At 38.6% G+C, this 21,966-nt stretch overlaps 1 protein-coding gene across 1 annotated transcript in view; it reads left to right on the top strand.

Moving 5' to 3' along the window:
* The window catches only part of MYO16 (myosin XVI), a 450,985-nt gene that overhangs the window by 255,637 nt on the left and 173,382 nt on the right, over window positions 1-21,966 (top strand). Inside the window, exons 20-22 of the mRNA XM_046664745.1 lie at window positions 7,310-7,382; window positions 16,399-16,551; window positions 20,770-20,970. Of these exons, the coding sequence (XP_046520701.1) occupies window positions 7,310-7,382; window positions 16,399-16,551; window positions 20,770-20,970 (427 nt within the window). The remainder of the gene's footprint in view (window positions 1-7,309; window positions 7,383-16,398; window positions 16,552-20,769; window positions 20,971-21,966) is intronic.

Genomic DNA, 21,966 nt, shown 5'->3' with positions numbered 1-21,966 from the left:
CGTACTGACACACGTCAACAGTGAGGAGCCTCCTTCTAGTTTCTCTCTGACTCAGCTATCCAGATAACTGGTTGAACGTGAGAACTTACTTCTCTGTACTTTTGTTGGAGGGACTAAAGTAGCTGGTCTGAAGGCATTCCCAGGAAATGCAACTCTGCTTTCAAAGAGCAGTAGGAAGTTGCCAAAAGAGTCAGCAGACATGGGAAGAGGATAGATATAAATCTCAAACATAAATGAAAACAATAATGGGATAAGTACTGCTCTAATGATATTCAACTGCTTGAAGAATGTATTTCCATCTCTTCTTTAACCTCTGGACGGCTCAAACATCTTGTGTATCGTTGTCTTTCCTACTGATGCCTTTATGTTAATAACTGGGGCTTGAGCCTCTTGTACTAGCCAGCGTGAACTGTAAGAAAGGTCACTACTCAAACATCATGTTAGACTCAGCAGTAGCGAGGTAAACATGCATTTGAGGGCTTCTCATTTAACAAATATTCAGCTAATAATCTCTCCATCCCTATGCATAGTCATGATCCTAGTGAGCATACGTTTTTTGTACTGTTTTATTGAGGTGTAACAGCTGACAAGCACATATTCTGAATACAGGTCAATGGAGTTTACACGTGCAACAGGACCACATAACGTCCACATAGATTGAGGTATAGAATCAATCCAGCACTCTGGGAAGCTTCCTTCATGCACTGTTTTTATGTCTGGCTTCTTTTGCTCAATGCTGTGTATGTGAGATGCATCTAGAATGTTGAGTGCAGCAGGAATTCATTATTATTCTATTCCTGAGTGGTGTTCCCTTGTAACAACATGTATAGACAGACCACTAGTTAGTTAGTTGTTTGATGCTGATGGGCACTGGGTTGTCTCCAGTTTTTGACTATATAAATAAAGCAGCCATGAATATTCTGTATGTGTCTTTTTGTTGTTGTTGTTGTTGCTGTTGTTGTTGTTGAGAAAGATTGGCTTTGAGCTAACATCTGTTGCCAATCTTCCTCTTTTTGCTTGAGGAAGATTGTCACTGAGCTAACATTTGTGCCAGTCTTCCTCTATTTTGCATGTGGGACACCGCCACAGCATGGCTTGATGAACAATGTGTGGGTCGGTGCCTGGGATCCAAACCCACGAACCCCGGGCTGCTGAAGTGGAGCATGTGAACTTAAACCACTGTGCCACCAGGCAGCCCCCCGTGCGTTTCTTTTAGTGGACCCACGCCCTCATTTCCCTGGGTGCATGGAATGTACCAGGAGTGGAATTTCTTAGTCACTCAGCAGTCATGATAGGCTTTAACAGATGAAGCCAAATCATGTTCGAAACTTCCCATTTAAACTGCAAGCAGCAATGTATGAGGGTTCCAGTTGCTCCACATCCAATGCATGCAGTTTTGTATCTGCCTCCTTTATTGTGATAACTATTTATCTGTGTTTGTATACATTCTTCATAACCATCACTTTTAATAACCGCAGAATACTTGAAGGAGCAGTGATGTCATAATTTACTTAAATAGTGCTATTGTTCTAAAATGAGGGCTGTTTTAGACTAGAAATGTAAGAGTTCATATAAACTAATAGTTTTAAAAAATGTAAATTGTGTGGTATGTTGATTCTTGTTTCTAAAGATGCTTTTGGTAACAATACATGCATATATATCACTATTGTAAATTTAGCTCATAATGACTGAGGACATATGTTTATTAAAAGTACTGAGTATTAATGCTTTTCAGCTGTAGGTTGTAGCTTTCACTGATAAGAAGGGTTTAAGGGATCTTGTGTTATTTATGGTCTTATTACTCCTGGGGAGACTTCCCTTCCTGGTTTCTCTGCAGTTCAGAATTAGACTTGTTTAAAGGACGAATAATTGGAAGCAGCTTTATGCGGGACCTCATAGGACTTACAGACACAGGGGCTAGTGTCAAACGACCTGGGTTCAAATCCTGCGTCCATCTAATGCCAATGTGTGCCCTTGGGCAACTTAAAACATCGCAGTCCTCTGTCTCAATATTCTCCTCTGTACAATGGGGGTGATTATTGTACTTATCTCTTAGGTAGTTCTTAAGGCTAAATGAAGGAAGGCATTTTAAATGCTTCTAACAGCGCTTGGTACACAGTACTCGGTAAAATTTTAGCTCTAGGTTTCACCCTAATCCCAGGATTTTCTTGAATATCCAGGCTAATTAAGTCCAATTTTCACCTCAAGGGTCTCCAGTTTTTCACTTCCTAACTTATATTTCCAGTGGAGAAGTGCTACCAGGACCGCATTTAGGAACGAAGTCAGGATGCCTGATGTCGCGAGGATGGAAGGAGGCAGCGGCTGCTTTGGCAACCACCAGCCCCTCCCACCACCCAGCTTCTAGCGCACCTTGCCAGCAACTGCAAACTCTTTCCCCAGTTTCTGACATGTTGTCAGAAAATGATAAGCCTCAGGTACTTTGCTTGGTCAAATAATGAAAGGGAGAAACTCCCAAAAGTATGCAATCCTGGAGTCACACCTCTCCATCCCTAGTTCATCTCACAGACTAGAGAAAACCCTGTGAAATTCAGGTAAGCTTTGGGATGGGCAGAGTTAGGCTCCACAAAAGGTGCACCGTGCAATCAACAACAGAACTTATTTTAACCGAGTTCTACGGCATATTGGCAGTAGAGTTGGTGAATGACGTAGCACAGCCCAACCTCTCCAGGGACTTTGCCCTGCTGACCTCTGTGGAAGTCCATCTGATCCCCAGGGCAGTGTGTCTGGACAGCCAGACTGCTCGAGTCTGGAATGCTTTTATATTTCATTCTTATCCTGTCTGGGTTCCTACCGGTCACTGATCCACTGGAGGGGCTGACTCAACTCTGGCTCAGTCTAAGGGTTTTGTGCCAAGCAGGATTCAGCTATTTCCTAAACTGACTAAATACTTAGGTGACCATCTAGCTAATCTCCTTGCCTAGGGATGACTGAGGACAGAACCTGACTTCTAGATGCCACTAGACCTCTCTGCCCAAATAAAATTAGTTCATCCAAGCTCTAGGGTAGACATTTTAGTTGGGTTGTTTCCCCTTCCCACACCCACAGGCATGGAAGGCAAAATCAAAAGCAGGCAGATGCCTTGGCATTTAATATTTTGTCTAGTGTGAAAGGTGTCGTATTTTACTAATAAAATAGTGCAAGTTAGACAGTTTTGTTAACCATCAGGAAAGCCCTCAGGAGAATTCTAAGGCAGAATTTGAACTAAAACAGACCATCTCATTAATATGTTAATTTTACCTATAGGCTTGAATCCCTGTTGATCAGATGACCTCTGTCTGCTCCTCCTTGCTGGAAATTGGATGTTGAGTTAAATGCCTGTGTGATGTGAGTGGAGACATCAATAGGAGAAATGACAGTGATGCTGACTGCTACACAGTGTGGGCATTTTGCTGGCTACAAATTCTTATAACCCTCTTGCCAAGGTTGCTATTGCAATAACAGACACATATTTCATTCCATCATAAATGATGAAAGAGATTTTTGAAAAAATGAACACGTTATGTCTGTCAGTAGTTGCAAAAGGAATCCTTAAAATGCATTAAACCTGAATTTAGTTTTTCTCCTGACAATGGTCTTTCCTTCCTTCCTATCTTTTTTTTTAATAGCATTTTTATTTTGTAGCCAAATATAGTTTGGAAACCAGTATCTATAAAATATGAAAAAAAATCATTTAAAAAGAGTGCTCTTTCAACCAGATTTATGCTACTCTAAATTACTAATTAATAATTTACTTTCCCCAGTCTGAACCAGAATCTTTAACACATTTGCTCACCACAAATGCCTGGGCAGCCTCAGCCTCCACCCTTAGCTTGTCAACACGAAGTCACCATCCTTATGAAAAGGGGAAGGACTTATGTGGTGACATCATGTCACTGAGAGCTCTTGCCCTTCTTCCTGACTTTTACCAGCATTGAGTGCTGTTATTATAGGGCCACTGCCACCAAGGCCAGCTGGGTGGGATTCAGGCAGGGGAGTCGGAGATGAGAGGCTAGAGGGAGATTCTGGTATAAGTTGGCAGGAAGCGTGCATACTTGTGAACAGCACGTGGCCTTCCGGAAGCACCTCTGCTTTTCTTCTCCTGCCTCCTGAGGTCTCTGCTGACCTTCTGTTCCTGGAAGACCAGACACCTGCCCCACCCTCTCTGCTGGGCTCCACTTTCTTCTCTCTGCCCTGAAAGTTATCTTTGTCCTTTCCTCTAACTCACAATATGCCCAACACGTGCTTAATCATACATCTTTTAAGGAGAAGTTAATCATAAAGAGTATTATAGAACATTTAAAAAATTAAGAAATCACCTCTTGGTCTACCATTTAGGACATCTACTGTTAACACGTGCTGTACTTTTTCTGTGACATGGATTCATTTTTAGCATGGTTGAAATTATACAATAAGTTACTATAAGGATATAAAAGGTATAAATTTTGTTTCCAGCTTTAGTTTTTAGCTTATTGTTGTTCAAGGACATTTCTCATGGTTTCATAGTGTCTTTAGAAACATCAATTGAATATTTACTGATTATAAAAATAATTGTGTTTCACTATAGAGACCTTAGAAAATGCAAAGCAATAAAAAGAAGTAAACAAAACCATCTCTATTCCTCTTCTCAGGCTGACTGTACTCCTTTGTAGGTCTTCTGGATATATCATAGGGGTTATTCTTTATACAGAACTTGTATAGTGCTTTCTGTTAACTTGGCAGTTTCACTAAATTAATCCATCATAGGATGCATGCAATTTAATTAATTGTCTTTACTGTAGGCTATTTGTTATTTCTTTTGTTGTTGTTACTGTAATTAAGACAGCAATGAGTGTCCTTGTTCATGAGTCTTTAATGGCATTTCTGATCATCGTTAGTACAGATTCTTAAACTTGGAAGTACTGGTTCAAGTGATATGGACATTTCAGAGCTTTAAGCCACATAACCAAATTGCTTTTTAAGAAAGATCTACCAATTTAAACTCCCAACAAAAGTGTAGGAAATATTTTTCTCTCCCTAATTTTTAAAATTTTATTTCTCTTGCAATTTTAATGACGTTGACATTTTTAATATGCCTACTAGGTATTTATATTTCTTCTATTAGCTACCCTCTTCATTTCTATAGCAAGCTTAAACAACGATTTTTTCAAGAAAGCAACTTCCAGTGACTGGATATGTATACCAGCTATGTATGCGTATGTATACCAGTGGATACCGGCTGTTACCCTAGAACTTTATGTACATCATCTCTAACTGTAACAAGCATCTAGGTGGACAAACATTATTTATTATCTCACTTTTATAGATGATGAAACTGTAGCTCAGAAAATTTAAGTAACTTGCCCAAAGTTATCCAACTAAAAATTCTTTGAACCAGGATTCCTACCCAAGACTGAACAACTCAAAAACCTGGCAAACTTCATCACTAAAGCTCCAAAAGAGAAACAATGTAGTTCATTCCATGGAAAATACGCGCACACATACACCCCCCCAAAACAAAGCAGCCAATCATCCTAAACCTCAGCACCATCGTTACCGGCGAGTAAGCATCATTCCCAACATCTCTGTGCACATTATAAAGATAGCATCATTCCCAACATCTCTGTGCACATTATAAAGACAGCAGGAGGGCAGGAAGCGTGGGTGAATGGAAGATGGTGTCTTACTGAACATACAGGTTTTTCAACAACAGGTTGAAAAAAATCTATGGAAATCAAGAGGCAATGCAGCTTAAAATAATACTTACCTCTAACAGAATTTAATTTTATTTGTGCTGTTTATTCTCCAGAAGAATTTTGTATTTGGGTAATCATACTTTTAAATTTTCTAAAAAAATTTTTCCCAGAACTGAAAGCAGAAAAAATGGCCACATTTGTTTTCTTGTACATTTTTATAGTTTCTCATTCTAACGTTTAACTTTCTAATCCACGTAGAGTTTATTTGGGCACACAGGGTGAGCTACAATGCTAACTTTATTTTTTCTTCTAAAACACTCCATCAATTACCCAGAGACATCCACTGACTGAGTCTGCCTTTGCCTCCCTGCTTTATGTTCTTTGCCATGTGAAGTTTACATTAAAGGCTTTTAAAATACTCTCCCGCCTACTTATGAAGCTCGTATTTGTACCGTCTACAACAAAGAATCTTAGAGACAGGATATCATAGAATCATTGCTCTACCTTTTTGGAAGAAAAAAAATGGTCATTTAAGTGACATATGGCAGACCCTAAAATATTATGATTATGCAAACAAAATGCAGGTACAAAAATGGAGTTGGTTGCCAATGTGGTTCTGCAGTTTGGACAGATTGAGTAGAGAAGAAACAAGAACAACAAAAATGCCTTCATCAACAAGCACAGTGGTTTTGAAACCATAAACACCATAATGATGATAGACTATCAGACCCATTGGCAGAAAATGGGCATAGTAGTCATCCTGCTGATGATCTAGACCAATGATGTGAAAGGGAGGGTTGTGTACCCTCCTGGTGACCAGCATTCTGGAATCATCTGGTGCTTTCTTTACAAGAATTAGCCTCATGCACACTCCCCCTGCTGCCTGCACATCCCCACAGAACCCAGGTTGTCAGGGCTGCTGTCACAAACCAGGGTTTCTTTTTCCTTTCTTCACTCACTGTGAGGGTTCCAACATCTGTGACTTGACCATCCAAGACTGGCAAATTCCAAGAGTGATAGCTTACACTGAAAAAAGAAATAGTACTTAGATTGACGTCTGCAACTTCACATCCAAGTTTCATGGTCTTTATTCTTCTTTATTTATAAGAATTCCTGTAGGGAGATTATAATATGATTTTTGATGCAGCTCAATTTGATCTATCAAAGAACACACGTGGCTTAATCGTGATTGACTTGTATTGTACTTAAGTGTGATGAAGAAATTGCTTGGTTCACTGCTTGTGTAACCTAACAAGATAGAAGCGTTAGCTGGTGAGAACCACTAACAGGTCAGTGCAAACTCCTTCAGAGAAAGCAAGTGTAGTCAAAGGAGACAGACACAAGGACTGTTTCAGAGAAGCAGATATTAAATCACCCATGTAGCGTTCCATTTTAAACTTATAAATCAATGTATTTTTGTTAATCTATTTGTGTTTGAATCAAACCATTAAAAGAATACTTTTCTCCTTACTTTCAGAGTTTGTCACCAGACTCTGACATAACTATTTGCATGTTTTTACTTCAAATGGGCAGTGACGCCTAAATGGCTGGATTTCTCTGACCTGAAGTAGCAAGGGGCAGGGGGTCATGTAAGAGCTTCAAGTACGCCTGTTCACGGTTTTATTGTTCCCTTACAGCACGCAGACCTGGGATATTGGAATATTGGACATCTTTGGTTTTGAAGAATTTCAAAAGAATGAGTTTGAACAAGTAAGTGAGTTTCTTTTGAAATTTTATAAACTTTGATGGTTTCTTTTCAACTAGTAAGTTATCTCTTTTTAATTCAATAGAGACTATTTGCATAATTAGTTGCAAACACAGAATTTTAAAAAGTACTTTGCCATCTTGTAAAATTAATGTACCTGATTTGTGGACGTGTTCATTTTTGTGTGGTCTTGTAAACAACTGGCATAATCATTTTTTTAAAACAGAGGCAATTGTTTTAAAAGTCAATGTTAGACAAAGACATGAATTGTGCTTGTGGAAATATTATTTCAACTGGGCCAGAGAGACAGAGGGCATCTCTATTTGAAATCAGGGCAAGAGTCTTCAGAATCCTTGGCCCAAAATCAGAATGGAAATTCTCTCTTATGCTAACTGCTGTTGTTTGTAGATTCATCTTTACATGACATTCATATCTGTGATCATGGGAAACTCATGATGGAATAAAGAGATATTGATTATTTTTAACCCATTTACAATTTAGGGCACTTCAAAAAGCACTGAATTCTTTAGGTATCTTAATAGCACTGTATGAATAGTTTAATCAGATTAAATATGACTAAAAAGTAAGTGTTAAAGAAGAGAGTAGAAATAGCCACATTTAGATTCTAAAATTATTCATACGTTAAATATCTAACTCCATCTTAAAATATTTTCTGCTCTATGATACTGAATTTTCTGAAATCATTTCAGGAACTCATCAAGCTATTGATAACACAGTTTAAGAAAAAACTGAATGAGGAAATTTATTTTCTTTGCATAGCAGAACCCTAATATAGTGTACTTATGTTTCTAAAGAAAAATAAGCAAAGGGGCTGGCCCCGTGGCCGAGTGGTTAAGTTCTCGCGCTCCGCTGCAGGCGGCCCAGTGTTTTTTTGGTTCGAATCCTGGGCGCGGACATGGCACTGCTCATCAAACCACGCTGAGGCAGCGTCCCACATCCCACAACTAGAAGGACCCACAACAAAGAATATACAACTATGTACTGGGGGGCTTTGGGGAGAAAAAGGAAAGAAATAAAATCTTTAAAAAAAAATAAGCAAAGCAGTTAAATAATGAGATGTCATTTTAATGTACTTCTTGCAATAATATTGGATTCTTTGTTTAACAATAGTATGGTTGGAGGTCTTCTTCAAGTAACAGTTTTTGAAAACTTGAGGAAATAAAAAAAATGAGACGGGGAAAGCAATTTTGAGCATGTACACTGTACATTGAATGACATTTTTTCCTCAAAACCTTGTAACTTAAACAATATCACCATTTTGGAGCTAAAGAAACAGAAGCTCAGATCATTTAAGTAACTCATAGGAGAAAACACAGAACTTCAATCTGATTCCAGAACCAATGATCTGTGCTGTTTCCAGCTCCAAAGGTTCTTTGAAAGCTAGAGTTAAACTTTCATTAGTATACATTTTCTAAGCTTTAACTACTGCGCATTCAGGAAAATATTTGTATTTCTCTTAGGACACTACATGATTCTAAAAAGGAAGAAACAATAAAACAGGAAAATATTTGTTTGTATTTCTCTTAGGACACGACATTATTCTATTAAATGTAGAAACAATAAAACTTTTAATGAATTTTACGTGCCATGAATTATTTCTTCCCTAGCAGAGCTTTTCACCAAATCTGCTTAATATGAATAAATAAGTAAGATAATGCAGGTTTATCTTCTTCGTGTAGAGTGCCAGGGTGATTAAAAGAAATGTTACAGACGTAATAAGAAGAATTAATGGGTTTGAAAATGTACATCAGTTCATTTTAGAAAAGAGTGGATTGAATTAATGGCCACGAGCCAGGAAAAAGCTCAAATTTGCAATAGTAGCTGTCCAGATATTAAGTTCCAAATGTGCTAATTAAGAATATGGTTTTCTTTAGTTTTCTGCTAATAATCAATAATGGTTACACTTTCTTGAGCCCCGACTACGAGTCAGGTGCTTCTGCTCCATGATCTCTGACTCCTATAGCACCTCTCTCAGAAAGTTAAGGGACAGCCCAGAAGCCTTTTTGGGGCCAAGTGGAAATTTGGGTGCATATGCCTCGGGCCCCAGAGCCCAGTGCTCTCTGTGCTGTGCTGTTTCTCTCTCTGACACCTTCTGACTACGCCCCTGAAGGGTCAGTGGTTTTTTTAGTACCTCTAAGTTTTGTATTTAATCCTGGATAATGACAAGTATTTGAAAACGAACAATAATTTCAGAAGAAATCAAATATTAGTCATTGTTTTTAGGTTTACATTATTAAATTAATACGAAAAGAGGAAGCATATTGATTAAGCTGAGGTTTGTTGCTGAAAAAACAAATTCATTTTTCATTAAAAAGTGATGAACAATATAGGATCATGCCCAAAGTTTTAAAATAAAAGTATTTCGACCAGAAGTTATGTTTCCGACTCCCAGGCATGGCTTTTCTATAAACTGAAGGATATATTTTATGTACAAGATATCATCCAAAATATTTTTTAAATTTTTTTCTTTTTATCTGTATTTTTCAATCCTGATGTTAGCATATTGTTATATAGAATACGGCAATAAATTTAGCAAATAGGTTTGTTGTTGGCTGACCCCTTCCGTCAATCACTTAAATCCCCAAGTAGTGATTATTTATGTTAAAGGAGATTATAGACACAAATTAAACCCATTAGAATATTGGATTTATTGTATTAATCTATGTGCTCTAAGTAATAGAATCTCTAAAGGAAATGTTGTCGAAAGTGATGATCTGTATAAAAACGATGTCTTTATGCCTGTGAAGTAACTGCCATCCATCTTTGCTTAAAACCTATTACATAGAGTTTGATTTTAAAATCTCAAAGGGAAACCAGAGGAGGAAAGTATGTTTGGTTCCTTTAAGAAACAACAATCCACCAAAAAAGCAGGGAGGGGAGGTGGGAGTAGGAAGGGCTAAAATCAGCAAAGCCAACAAACAAAGGAGAAAGGAAGGGGAGCTGGGGCGCCCTGGGCCTGGGCCTGGGCCTGGGCCTGGGCCTGGGCCTGGCTCCCGCGGGCGGCGGGCGCTCATGGCGTCTGTGGCCCCAGGTTCCGATGCAGAACTCTCCAAGGGCAGCAGTCCCCCCATGCGGCATCTGCCCAGAGCTCCGGCGTCCTCTCTTTATTAAATCCTGTCAGATTGTTGGCAGAGGTGGTGTGGTCTCATCAGCAGGTTGAGATAGATGGTGCAAAGAGAAGTCAACGTGACCTTTCCTAAACCAGGGTGGAGAGAAGAAAGGCTCCCCAATGATAGGAGATTCAAAGAAGGCAAAATCAATTCTAGAATTTTAAAGCTGAAACAAATTAGAGAGCTACTGCCTGCCCCGCCCCTGGCCCCCTGCACCTGCCGCTTTACAGATAATGTGCCAAAATCAGCAATAATTGATTTGCTGTGGAAAGCACATATAGCAGCCTCTTAAGCCCCAAGGCTTTCTTCAAAAAAGTAATTTGGAGATTCACAGTACACTTGGCACAGTAAAGGCCCTGAGAATTCCCGCAGAGATGCCCGTTAGCTTAGCTCAGTGTTTCCCCACTAGGTTTGTGTTTCACTGTTCTCTAGAAGATAGTAATTGGCATCTCCTACAATGAGTGTTCTGCGGAACATGCTTAGGAAATACTGAATATCTGAAATGTAACATCACTCCTGTTCTCTCATACATATATAAATGTACGACATATATATATAAATATATCAATTGATGAGCAAATCAGTTAATGGCTTATGTATGCTCTGTTCCACCATCTATCTCATTGTGTTCAACCATGTCTACATGTTAGAATCACCTGGAAAGCTTTAAAATACATCAATGTTTGGGCCCCACTCTGCTTTAATTGGTTTGAGGTCAGCTCAGCCATCAGCCTTTTTAGAAAGCCCCTGGTTAATTCCACCGTGCAGGAGGCTTGCGAATCACTGTCTCACGCCGGGGCTCTGCCTTCGACGGCAGTCAGCTTTCATTAATCTCCTGCTTTAATTCTGCGATGGAGATGTCATGCTCTATTGTATTTTTGCTTCAGATATATTTCACTGAGTAATAAAAATAAAGGAAGAACAGTTGGTGAAAATTTACTCAAGAAATTAAGTTTGTCATTAATACAAATGATAGGCCATCTGGATAAGCAATCACGTCCTGTTACTAGAGTGCTTTCAAGGGGTGCGCAATTTTTATTATTAAACCACTTACCAACAGCATTTAATGTACAAAGCATGTATTTTAATCAGAAAAGGATGCATGCTAATTAAGCAACACAATAATTGTTCATTATCGTCTGTGAATACTCACCTTTCACCCACGTTCAAGTCTACTCTGAGAAATACCTGGAAATTTAATGAAACCCAAACGCAATTCTGATGGATAGTGTTAAAAAGCAAAAATAATGATTGTTTTGCATTGAAGTCAATGATGTTCTCAACTGTTTATGTAGATTTATGCTTCTAGATACATAAACTAATTTGCCTATAAAAATCTTACACTGTATCGTTCTCTGACTGTGTTTAACACAGACTCACCTATGTACACGAACACAGTTCAGTGAAGATACATCAAGAATAAGCAGATTCTTGCCATGATTTTGGCTATTTGGTTGGTGGAATACATTTTTCCAATTTTCAACCAGGTACCTGACATATGGTGATTGTCTGTATTAGTCTCCGTGGGTACATTTGCTGGCAGTTTTGAAGTTCATGCTAGAGCACTCTTTTATATTTAACTTTGGTTCAAACAGTGAGTGCTTTGAACAATTCAGAATAGAGAAACGCAAACTATTCTGGTAGAAAATGTTAATGTACACAATTACTTCAAAATGAGTTAGAAAAACATTCTTCTTCAAGCTGCATATGCTCCCAGTGGTTCCCTTTACCACTCAGCATCGCTCTCCTCTGTTAGAAATACAAATACGTGTTCTGTTTCAGAAGGCACCACTGTCATAAAAGCTACAAGTCAAAACTCACTCCACAGGCTACTCAATTTTGCACATCAAGCTGGAACTTTCCCCATGGGATTTTGATAAATTACATCTTTTTTTCCTCCAGAATACAAAGAGCGTGATCTACAATACAAGATTCAGCCGTATTGTAAGGATCACCCCATGTCACAAAGTACCATCGGATCCTGCAGCTTAAAATAGTAAAGCTCACCAGAGAAGCTGTATGTTTTATGGATCATTTTGACCAGGAGAGTAACAAATTGTTATTCTATCAAAAGCACAGGCCAAATCCTTTTTCTGTCAGCCAAAGTTTGGCAGATTGCTTTAGACTTTCCTGGAACAAAAAAAAAGGAAGAAAAAGAAGACTGATATTCTGACCCCTTCCAGTTCTTTCTAATTTACCAGTGGCTTCGTCCACATTCCCACTTGGTATCACCATTTTCACTAAAACAGAGGATCAACTCAGTGAAGCCAATGTTCAGTTCAATAAAATATTAGTAAACAAAAACAATTAAAATATCTATTTTCTATTATAAAAATGCTCAAGTAGTCAAAACACTACAGCTGGGTCAAGAGCAAGAGGATTTAGTCAGATTGTCAGCGAAAGGAATTTTTCTAACTACAGAGCTGGCATCTATTCTGAATGAAAAGGATAAGAGAATTATATTAAGTATGCTTGAGACATCCACATCTAAGTATTTTCAATTAGAGAATCCGAAAATGAGGGGAAAGATAAGTGTCACATAATTTGGATGTTTCTTGTACAATAGAGAATTAGCCACTGATGTTCTTATTTTGGAATCCTCTATCAGATTTATTTTTATTGTTTCACATAGTAAGAGACATCGCCTTATTTTTTGTGGCTTCAACATTTATTTCTGAGAAACCTATTTCCTAACATATGTTACATTTAGGCACACGTTCCATAACCGCTTTTAAATCAAACTCCTGAGATATAGGATCTATTGGTCTTTTCTTAAATGATTCAATGTATTTTTTTAATATTAAACAGTTTGAAAAATTACAATTGTGTCTATCGAATAAACAAAGAGAATTGTTTCCAATGTTTCCATTCCATAAGGGAGTCATTTGTTTTCTGTACATTTACTGTATTTCACCCCAAATTTTAACAATCTTTTATAACATTTATTGATCTTTAGTAACAAAATTACTTCAGCTTTAAGAGAGTTTGCCATATTATTAGATTGAGAGAAACACCTTAAAATATTGTTTTTTAAGCAGAGTGAAATAATTTTTTAAAGTTCCACTTTTTTTCTCTAACAATAGTTTTCTGAAATTTCTATTTTTCATTTATGATCAAAATGGGGGCAACTATAGATGTATTCCTTTCACAGTGGGGATACTACTGTGGGTAGATGCTACACAGTTTTATAGAAAATGGTTTGTCTTTCCAGAATCATTCCTGGAGATTTATACGCTGTAGAATAAGACAGACACAGATATTCATCTACTGGCATCACTTAGTTTGGATCTAATGATACAAGGAGAGGAGTGTGTAGACTTAGTTACAAGGAGGAAATATTTTTCATATGATATGTAAATATTGAGTTCCATGCCTCCCTTTTCCAGCTATAATGTGCAGAATTTATTGGTCTGTATCTATATTCAAACTGTTTTTGCCTTAACAACAAAGCGTGTAAAGTTAAATGTCCTATATGGTATATTCCTAACCAAAGTTACTATAGTTTTAATATTTTTGCATTTAGAGAACTTATCAGCAGGAGTGCAGGTTTATCTAAGAAATGTTTACCTTTAAATTTAAATAACTGTCAGCTTTGCGTATATCTCATAAAGTCTAGTTGTTAAGGGGAAGAGAGGAAAAGTTCTAGTTAACTACTGGCCACATCAGATAGAAGGAAGAAAATTCAAGAAAGTCAAGAGACCGTGGATGGAGTGGTAGGAAGAAGATGATGCAAAGAGGGATTCCAATATTTTTGTATATTTCTAGTATATCAATTATTCTCCACCTATTATATCAATAATGAAATATTGGTATACATTCATCATTGAAATAACTTGACTAGATTCAGTCCTAAGAACCTCTACAGTTTTCAGCTCCCCAACCCCCACTTTTGTCACAGTGGCCCATGCCTGCACTCCTGTCATTCTCCAGTCACTCCGTTTCTGAAGATGTTCGAGCTGTCTGTACCTATGCACAAAATTCTAACCCTGGCAAGAAGTGAAGAAAAAAACTTCACAGCAAATCAACCCTGTCTCAGGACGAACTCTCTTTGTGATCTGACCCTCGTCCTGCGCTCTGATACGATTGTTTCTTCCCTGAGAAATTTTCCCTGTGAGACTTCTTCATGTCCCTAGCATCCCATAAACTTCCATTTTCCCAAATAGCTGGGTCTGTGAGAAAATGGCTCTTTCCTCCTATGTGCATGCCATTCTTAATTCCTTAATAGCCACACCCCGCTGGGCAGGCACAGACACCTGCATGGAGAGCGAAAGCCTTCCTGGTGGGGGTCATTTGAGAAGGTGGCTCTTCTCACTGGTTGGAAGCTGGAGCATAAGAGATGCTCTTATGCGAGCTAGAGAGAAGCCGTGCGCTCTCATTAGAGGGACACGGATGTCTAAGAGGAGCTCCTAGTCAGCAGGCATTATGGTGACTTGATGTTATGTTATGATGGCTTGGAGAAGAATTTGGGTACAAGGAAAAGAGGAACCCAGGGCGGTCTTTCTCTTCTCTGATGACTATTGCAGTCTTGTGTGATTTACAAAAGCTTTGGCATTTTCTTTGTATAAACATAGCACATTTCACATCAAGTAGAATCCTAGATATTGTTCCCTTTACAAATGAGATCTGATTTTCTTTTAAAAATTTTTACCAATTATTTTGGTTTATATAAATTACTCATCTCTATTTTCAGTGGGTTACTGAATTCTGATATTTCCCAATGCTTTTTGGATTTTACCTAGTATAACATAGTGGTTAGCTGCAGCTGGGAGAACATGATGGTCTTTGAGACTGAATGAGCTCATGAAGAAATTGGGTGCAGATAGAGAAGACATGAGGCCCACAGACTGAGCCCTGGACCACTCCAGGATGGAGTTAGAGAAGGAGATAGAGAAGGTGTGGCCAGTAAGGTCGGAGACCAAGAAAGTATGAAGTCTTGGAAGACAGCAGAGGCAGTGCCCCAGGGAAGCAGAGGAATCGATGGTCAAGTATCACTGGGAGGTCAAGGAAAACGAACACTGAGAATTGAACGTTGGATTTAAAAGTGCACACATCACACTGTGGTGACTTCCACAAAAGCAATTTTGGTGGAGCAGTGGGGGCACAGTTTTATTGAAGGGGTTTCAATAGTGGAGAGGAGAGGAATTTGAGATAAGACATCTCTTTTGAGGCTTTTTGTTACAAAAGGAAGCAGAAGAGTAGGAGAGTAGCATAGAGTGGAAGTAAGACTTCATTTTGGTTAGATCAGGGTTATTTTATTCTTTAATATTTTCAGATAATTTTTAAGACTAAGAAATTAAAACTTTAAGATTAAGAAGTAGCATATTTGTTTTCTGATGGGAATGTCTTCTGAAAAGAGAAAAATTGACAGTTGAAAGAATGTAAAAAAATTTCTTATAAAGAAAATAGTTTCTAGATACAATACTTAGACTGGTTATTTTTCTAAAAGAAACACCATGTTCCCTTGCCCATCGTGGATATGCAACGGAAATAAGGAGGCAAGAAATGCTTGTCCTTTCTCAGGGATCTCATGGCAAATCCAGCTTTTATCTTCACTTGTTGACAAGAGCCCAAATATAATTCCTTTTTGGAAATATTATTTAAATACTCAAATATATTTTAGACTCCAAATTTGCAAGTCAATGTTGTAATTATGCTTCTTGTTGTTTTTAACATACTCACTTTAAATTGAATAATCAGACCATATGAAGTCAACAATATCAAGTAAAACTTTACTTTGACTTTTCAGGCAATACTGTCATGCTTTATCTCAATAGACTAATTGCTGCTGAATATTCTTGAGTCAGTATTTCACAAATCTGAAAATGTGTCATACGAGTGAATCTGCATGGCCATATTGTCTTGTGAACTGTTTTCTTTTTCCCCACAATAGCTTTGTGTCAACATGACCAATGAGAAGATGCACCATTATATCAATGAAGTGCTTTTTCTACAGGAGCAAACAGAATGTGTACAAGAGGGAGTTACCATGGAAACAGCTTATTCTCCTGGTAACCAGACTGGAGTTTTGGAGTTTTTTTTCCAGGTATTCATATAGTATAATTAGATACTTTACAGGATGCATGCATTTAAATATACAGGAGGCAGGGAATTTATTTCAAGGGCCTTGTTTTTGAGATATCTTTGTGTATGAGACTCTGCAATGTATTTATAATCTTTCAGTGTTGATTGAGGAGCACAAGCTACCTTTCTCTGAAGGGTCATCTGAAGGATTACCAATTCATTGAAAGGACAAGAAATATCAGATTATCTTGTTATAAAAATATTCAGCATTGATTATTTGCTAAAACTCTCCTTTTGGCACAGTTACAAATGCCCAATGTACAAAATTAATGTTTTATAAAATAATATCTAAGGATAACAATATCATAAAAGAAATTCAACAGAATATTTTTTATTTATCTTCAAAGTTTTTAAATTTGTTTGGAAAAATTGGCAGTAAAAATATGTATACATATATATAATCTTAGGGATCTGAAGGTGCTCATACTTATCTTTGCTTCACTTTACAATGCAAGAATCTTTGCCTCAAGACCTCTGACATAGAAACAAAAATCGATCACATAAACAGCAATCTCTGTCTACTAATATATGAAGACATTACAGTCATGCGCCACATAGTAATGTTTTGATCAATGACAGACCAAATAGGCGGTGTTGGTCTCATAAGGTGAGTACCGCACAGCCTAGGTGTGCAGTAGGCTATCCCGCCTAGGTTTGTGTGCACGCCCTCTGTGATGTCAGTACAATGACGAAGTTGCTTAACAATACATTTCTCAGAACATATCCCCAGCGCTAAGCAATGCATGACTGTATGGAGACTTATACATAATATCTCAAACACTTGAACGTGATTTAAAACTGGTACCATTCAGCTATTGGGAGCAGAGTAATTAGTTTTTTACCTTTTGTTTCTATAAATGTAGATTTATAAATTTTTGTGTGCATTTTCCAAGTATTGTAAAATACTCCTGTTCTTGCTACCAACTATTCAACATTCTTTTTTTTTAGTTACAGAGGAAGCCCTCTTCCTCCAGAAAGCCCTCCCTCATCATACACATTTAGTATATAACTTACCTATCTACGATTCAAAAGCGTCTTCAGGGACCAGCCCAGTGGCCTAGTGGTTAAGTTGGCGTGCTCCACTTTGGCAGCCCAGTGTTTGTGGTTTCAGATCCTCGGCTCAGACCTATGCACCGCTCATCGGGCCATGCTTTGGAGGCATCCCACATACCAAATAGAGAAAGATGGGCACAGATGTTAGCATAGGGACAATCTTCCTCAAACCAAAGGAGAGAGATTGGCAACAGATGTTAGCTCAGGACCAATCTTCCTCACCAAAGAAAAAAACGTCTTCAAACTGACACTAATATATACTTAACTGTGTAACAGGAAGCTTCAGGCCCCTCCACCTTCATTCTCACTTGCTGCGATATCCTTGACCGCTACAGAGTGGCCAGAAGAATGAAGTTGTTTCTATCTCTTTGGCTATCCTCCTTGAGGGCTCGTCTTTGGGATCATCATTTCAATAATAGGACTTTTATCAGTATGAGTTGGAAATGAGAGTGGACAAGTTGACTGCTACTCCTCTGTGATACCCGTAAAACTGGAATGAAAAGACGTATCAAGTATAGGGTGAAAGATGTAGGTCAGTATACCAGGCAAGCACGTACCCCACAAAACAAAACAAGCTGCTTGTTTCCTTTCTAGCACCCATAGACCCCTACTGCGCACAAGCATTTGTCATTTTCTCACAGGCCTTATTTCTGTTTCACTGAACATAAATTTGTCTTATGTCCCTGAGGGGGGTGTGGATCCAGATTCTTAGCAGATCCTCCAGGCATCTAGGACATAGGACATTGTGTTGCATGCTCAATATTGCTGCTTTTCGTTGTTAAGATGAAACTACGTATGATAACCTCTCACGTACAGGAGAACAATTCAGTCTCTCCGAAGCCCTCACTTCTGAAGGAATTGAAGGCCGTTAATCCTCTTTTATGACTTAATTCTCCATGTTCTACTTTCTTCTTCAGACACTCAGCAAGTCTTCCAAGTCTGCCACCTTTCCTTCATGGCTTTATATCAAACATCCAGAAAGCATTGCACACATGAATTTTTAAAATTTTGCAGACAATACAAATTATAATGCTGTAAAAAGTATCTTGTTGGTAACCAAGCACCCCTTCCTTGGAAAATGTCATCTTGCTTTTGGAGCAGGGTGGTTTAGCTCTTTCTGAATAGATCCCTTCCCTTACACTAATTGAGGCCTTGTCTTTGAATTACGGAAACATCCATTTAAGGCCTCATCAAACAAACAAAAATTCTCATCTCCAAAGAGGAGACTGTCACTGCCCCTGCAGCATGGGCACGCTTGCATACAGCCTTGAAATACCCCGTTTGTCTTCACGGCATGTCTCTATTGCCTGTGTGTGTGTTTGTGTGTAAGGGTAACAGCGTATAGAGAAGTGCCGTGACATCATGCTCAGACTGACAGATGAAGGCACGACTTCTGATCTTACAATATCAATATTTTACTTATTGTTCAACAAATAGCTTGCTATAAATGGAAATAAAGAATTTCTGATTTTTGAAACATCCCACACAGAGCCAGTCCTCAGCAAACTTCCTACCTTGACTGTTTTCTTTTAGGGCCTCTCCCATCCATTTTGCATACCTATTTATTTTTTTGGTTTTTCACCTCTGGGCTCTTCAGGGGGCCTCACCATGGGGTTCCTGGCTACACTGAGATTTTGTGATGTACCATGCAGAATTGCCTGCTGGGCTAATGCTCCCTGGAATGGACTTTCTTCTCCAAATTTCCTTATCAAAAAACATGTTTGTGTTGGTAAGACAAGTCTCTCCAGGTAGTAGTGATCTCAGTAATTTGCTGAGTTGGATGAACTTGCTTGTTACAGGCATTCCCAATTTCTTCCAGTGCCATTTTCCATCTCATCAGTTCTTCCTTGTCCGTCCCAGGGAGGCTGTCTGGCTGCTCATTCTAGAGATGACCATCATAGTTGCCAGATGTCTCCAATAGGGCGCCCTCTGGTGTGTGAGCCCCCACCAGGTGAAGGTCGTCCCTGGGGCTGGCTCCTTTAACCTTTGTTCCCTATGAGTGGCACCAGAATGATTACACTTTTGCAACCCTCAGACAACAGTATATAGTCTGAGTTTTCTTTACTAGGAGCGGGAGACTCCAAAAGGCTTAAAACTACTAGCATGAAGAAATGACTTTGTATTGGCCAAATAAATGACATCATGAAAGGCCTATGGTGGCAGGTTTGGTGACCTCAGGTCATAATACAAAGTGAAATCGCTATAGGGGTCAGTCCAGGTCTCTTCACATCCTGAGAAGAATTATTCTTATGGTATTCACACTTTTGAAAGCACAGAGTCGATGTGAAGAGTTAAGATATACGGCAGAATAATGTAAACAAGTAATATGTTACCTTATTTTAAAAGGTAGATTTGACATGTCAACAGAAGAACTTTCCTAAGAAAGAAAAGATAAACCACACAGCGCTGAGTAAAAAGTTATTCAACTGGTGTGTACGCCCCATGGGCGGAAGGGTGCTCTGTGTTTGGGACACAGTGTCAGAGATTGGGAAGTTCTGTTAAGCAGCATTTTCCTTCATGTGAGATTAATTTTACACTCCTGCTTCCTGTGCAACTTTACTTCCCGTGTTTGGCAGCTATAAACTATCAGACTTCTAATTTAAATTTTACAAGTTATAGCTTCAAACTTTCTTTTTCCTCAATCAAAATACCGGAACATCATAGTCATTTCTACCTCATGCTGAGTGGGATTTTGCCACAATTTTTATGACTTACATCATTGTAGGTTTTGTTTCTTCATAAGTTACTTATCTCACCATTAAGTATAAAGTGTTCAATATGGGTTTTAGGTCAAGAAAAATTACAACTTTCCTGTGGTCAGAAATTTTATTTTTCTTGTTAAGAATATACTTCTTAATAACTCGAGTGTTCTAATCACATTATAATAGACAGCTTCGTTTATTTCTTCATTCCTCTAATCAATAAGTAGTGTTGAGGACCTACTTTGCACCAGAGTTTTGCGAGGGGGTGGGCATCCAAGAGTGAGCGAGAATAGATGTGTATTAAAGGTAAAGACTAATTCATTTTCTGCGTGTTTATATGAACATAATGAAAAAAGAAATGCATGACCAACAACAAAAATACTAAACTGAGCTATAGAAGAAAACTCTCTCTTCTTCACTTTCAGAAGCCATCTGGATTTCTCTCTCTGTTGGATGAAGAAAGTCAAATGATTTGGTCAGTGGAACCAGATCTTCCCCAAAAGCTCCAGAGTCTCTTAGAATCCTCCAACACCAATGCAGTGTACTCCCCCGTGAAGGACGGCAACGGGAACGTGACCCGCAAAGATGAAGGCACAGCGTTCACTATTATGCACTATGCAGGAAGGGTAAGTTAAAGGAGCGCCATCAGCTATGATGTACACTGAGGGACCAAAGGTCTTAAGGACAAGCTTTAAAGTTGCAGCATTTTGGAGTTTATTACTTTGATAAATGAAAACTGGGTGAAGAGCCCACACAAATGTACTTTTCTCAGCTATTTTCTTTTAGCCTGATGAGGGCTTCACATCTTCAGAACGTGGGCGATGAAGCATGCAGTATGATCCTTCTCATAATGTTCCGAGAATTATAATTTCATATGAGCAAAAAGAGGCCTGGATTGAATACAAAGGGCTCTGTTACGAACTTTGAGACATTTTCATAATCCAGAGAAACATTGGACATCTAGTTTGCTTACCCTCAATATAGTTTTTAGTATTAAATTATTTTTCTTGAAGCCTAGCAACCCCAGAAAAGAAAGCTACTGTCAGATCTCTGTCGATTCCCTAACCAGCTTTGTAACACGTGCTTCTTTTTCAGAACTTCCAAGGACCAGCTCTCACCTGTAAACATTTTCACACTCCTCAGGCTAGGCTCATATTGGGCTTCTCCAAGCTGATCCCAATCATTTTTTCCATGACTTATTTGCACACCGCGCCCCCCCCCCCCCCCGTTCAAAACCTCTGTTCAGGTTATTTTTTCTAACGCGCTGGCTTTTGTCCTGCATCTCTCACATTCAAGCTTGAAATATCCTCCTTGTCTTCTTAACAGGTGAATGTTTATCCATCTTTTAGTGCTGAAATCCACATCTCACTTGTCCTCAATTCACCTCCCATCTACAGTTAGTATCTAATATCTTCCACCTGTGAATTTGTAGCCCTTGGCTTTTCCCCTCATTTGGCACTTAGTACAAATTACACATTCAAGGGTGAGATATCCAGTCACTCTCTCACACTCGGTGTCTTTCAGTCCTTTTTAACCCATGTTTACTGAGACTCTGCTATAAGCAAAGCCAGAGCATTCGAGACTCAAAGTTGAGCAAAACATGTTCCTTGCTCTCAAATATT

This window comes from Equus quagga, chromosome 6, assembly GCF_021613505.1.
Source record: "Equus quagga isolate Etosha38 chromosome 6, UCLA_HA_Equagga_1.0, whole genome shotgun sequence".
Lineage (NCBI taxonomy): Eukaryota > Metazoa > Chordata > Mammalia > Perissodactyla > Equidae > Equus > Equus quagga.
Note: the sequence above shows the minus strand (reverse complement) of the source record. Positions and strands in the feature narration are given on the sequence as shown.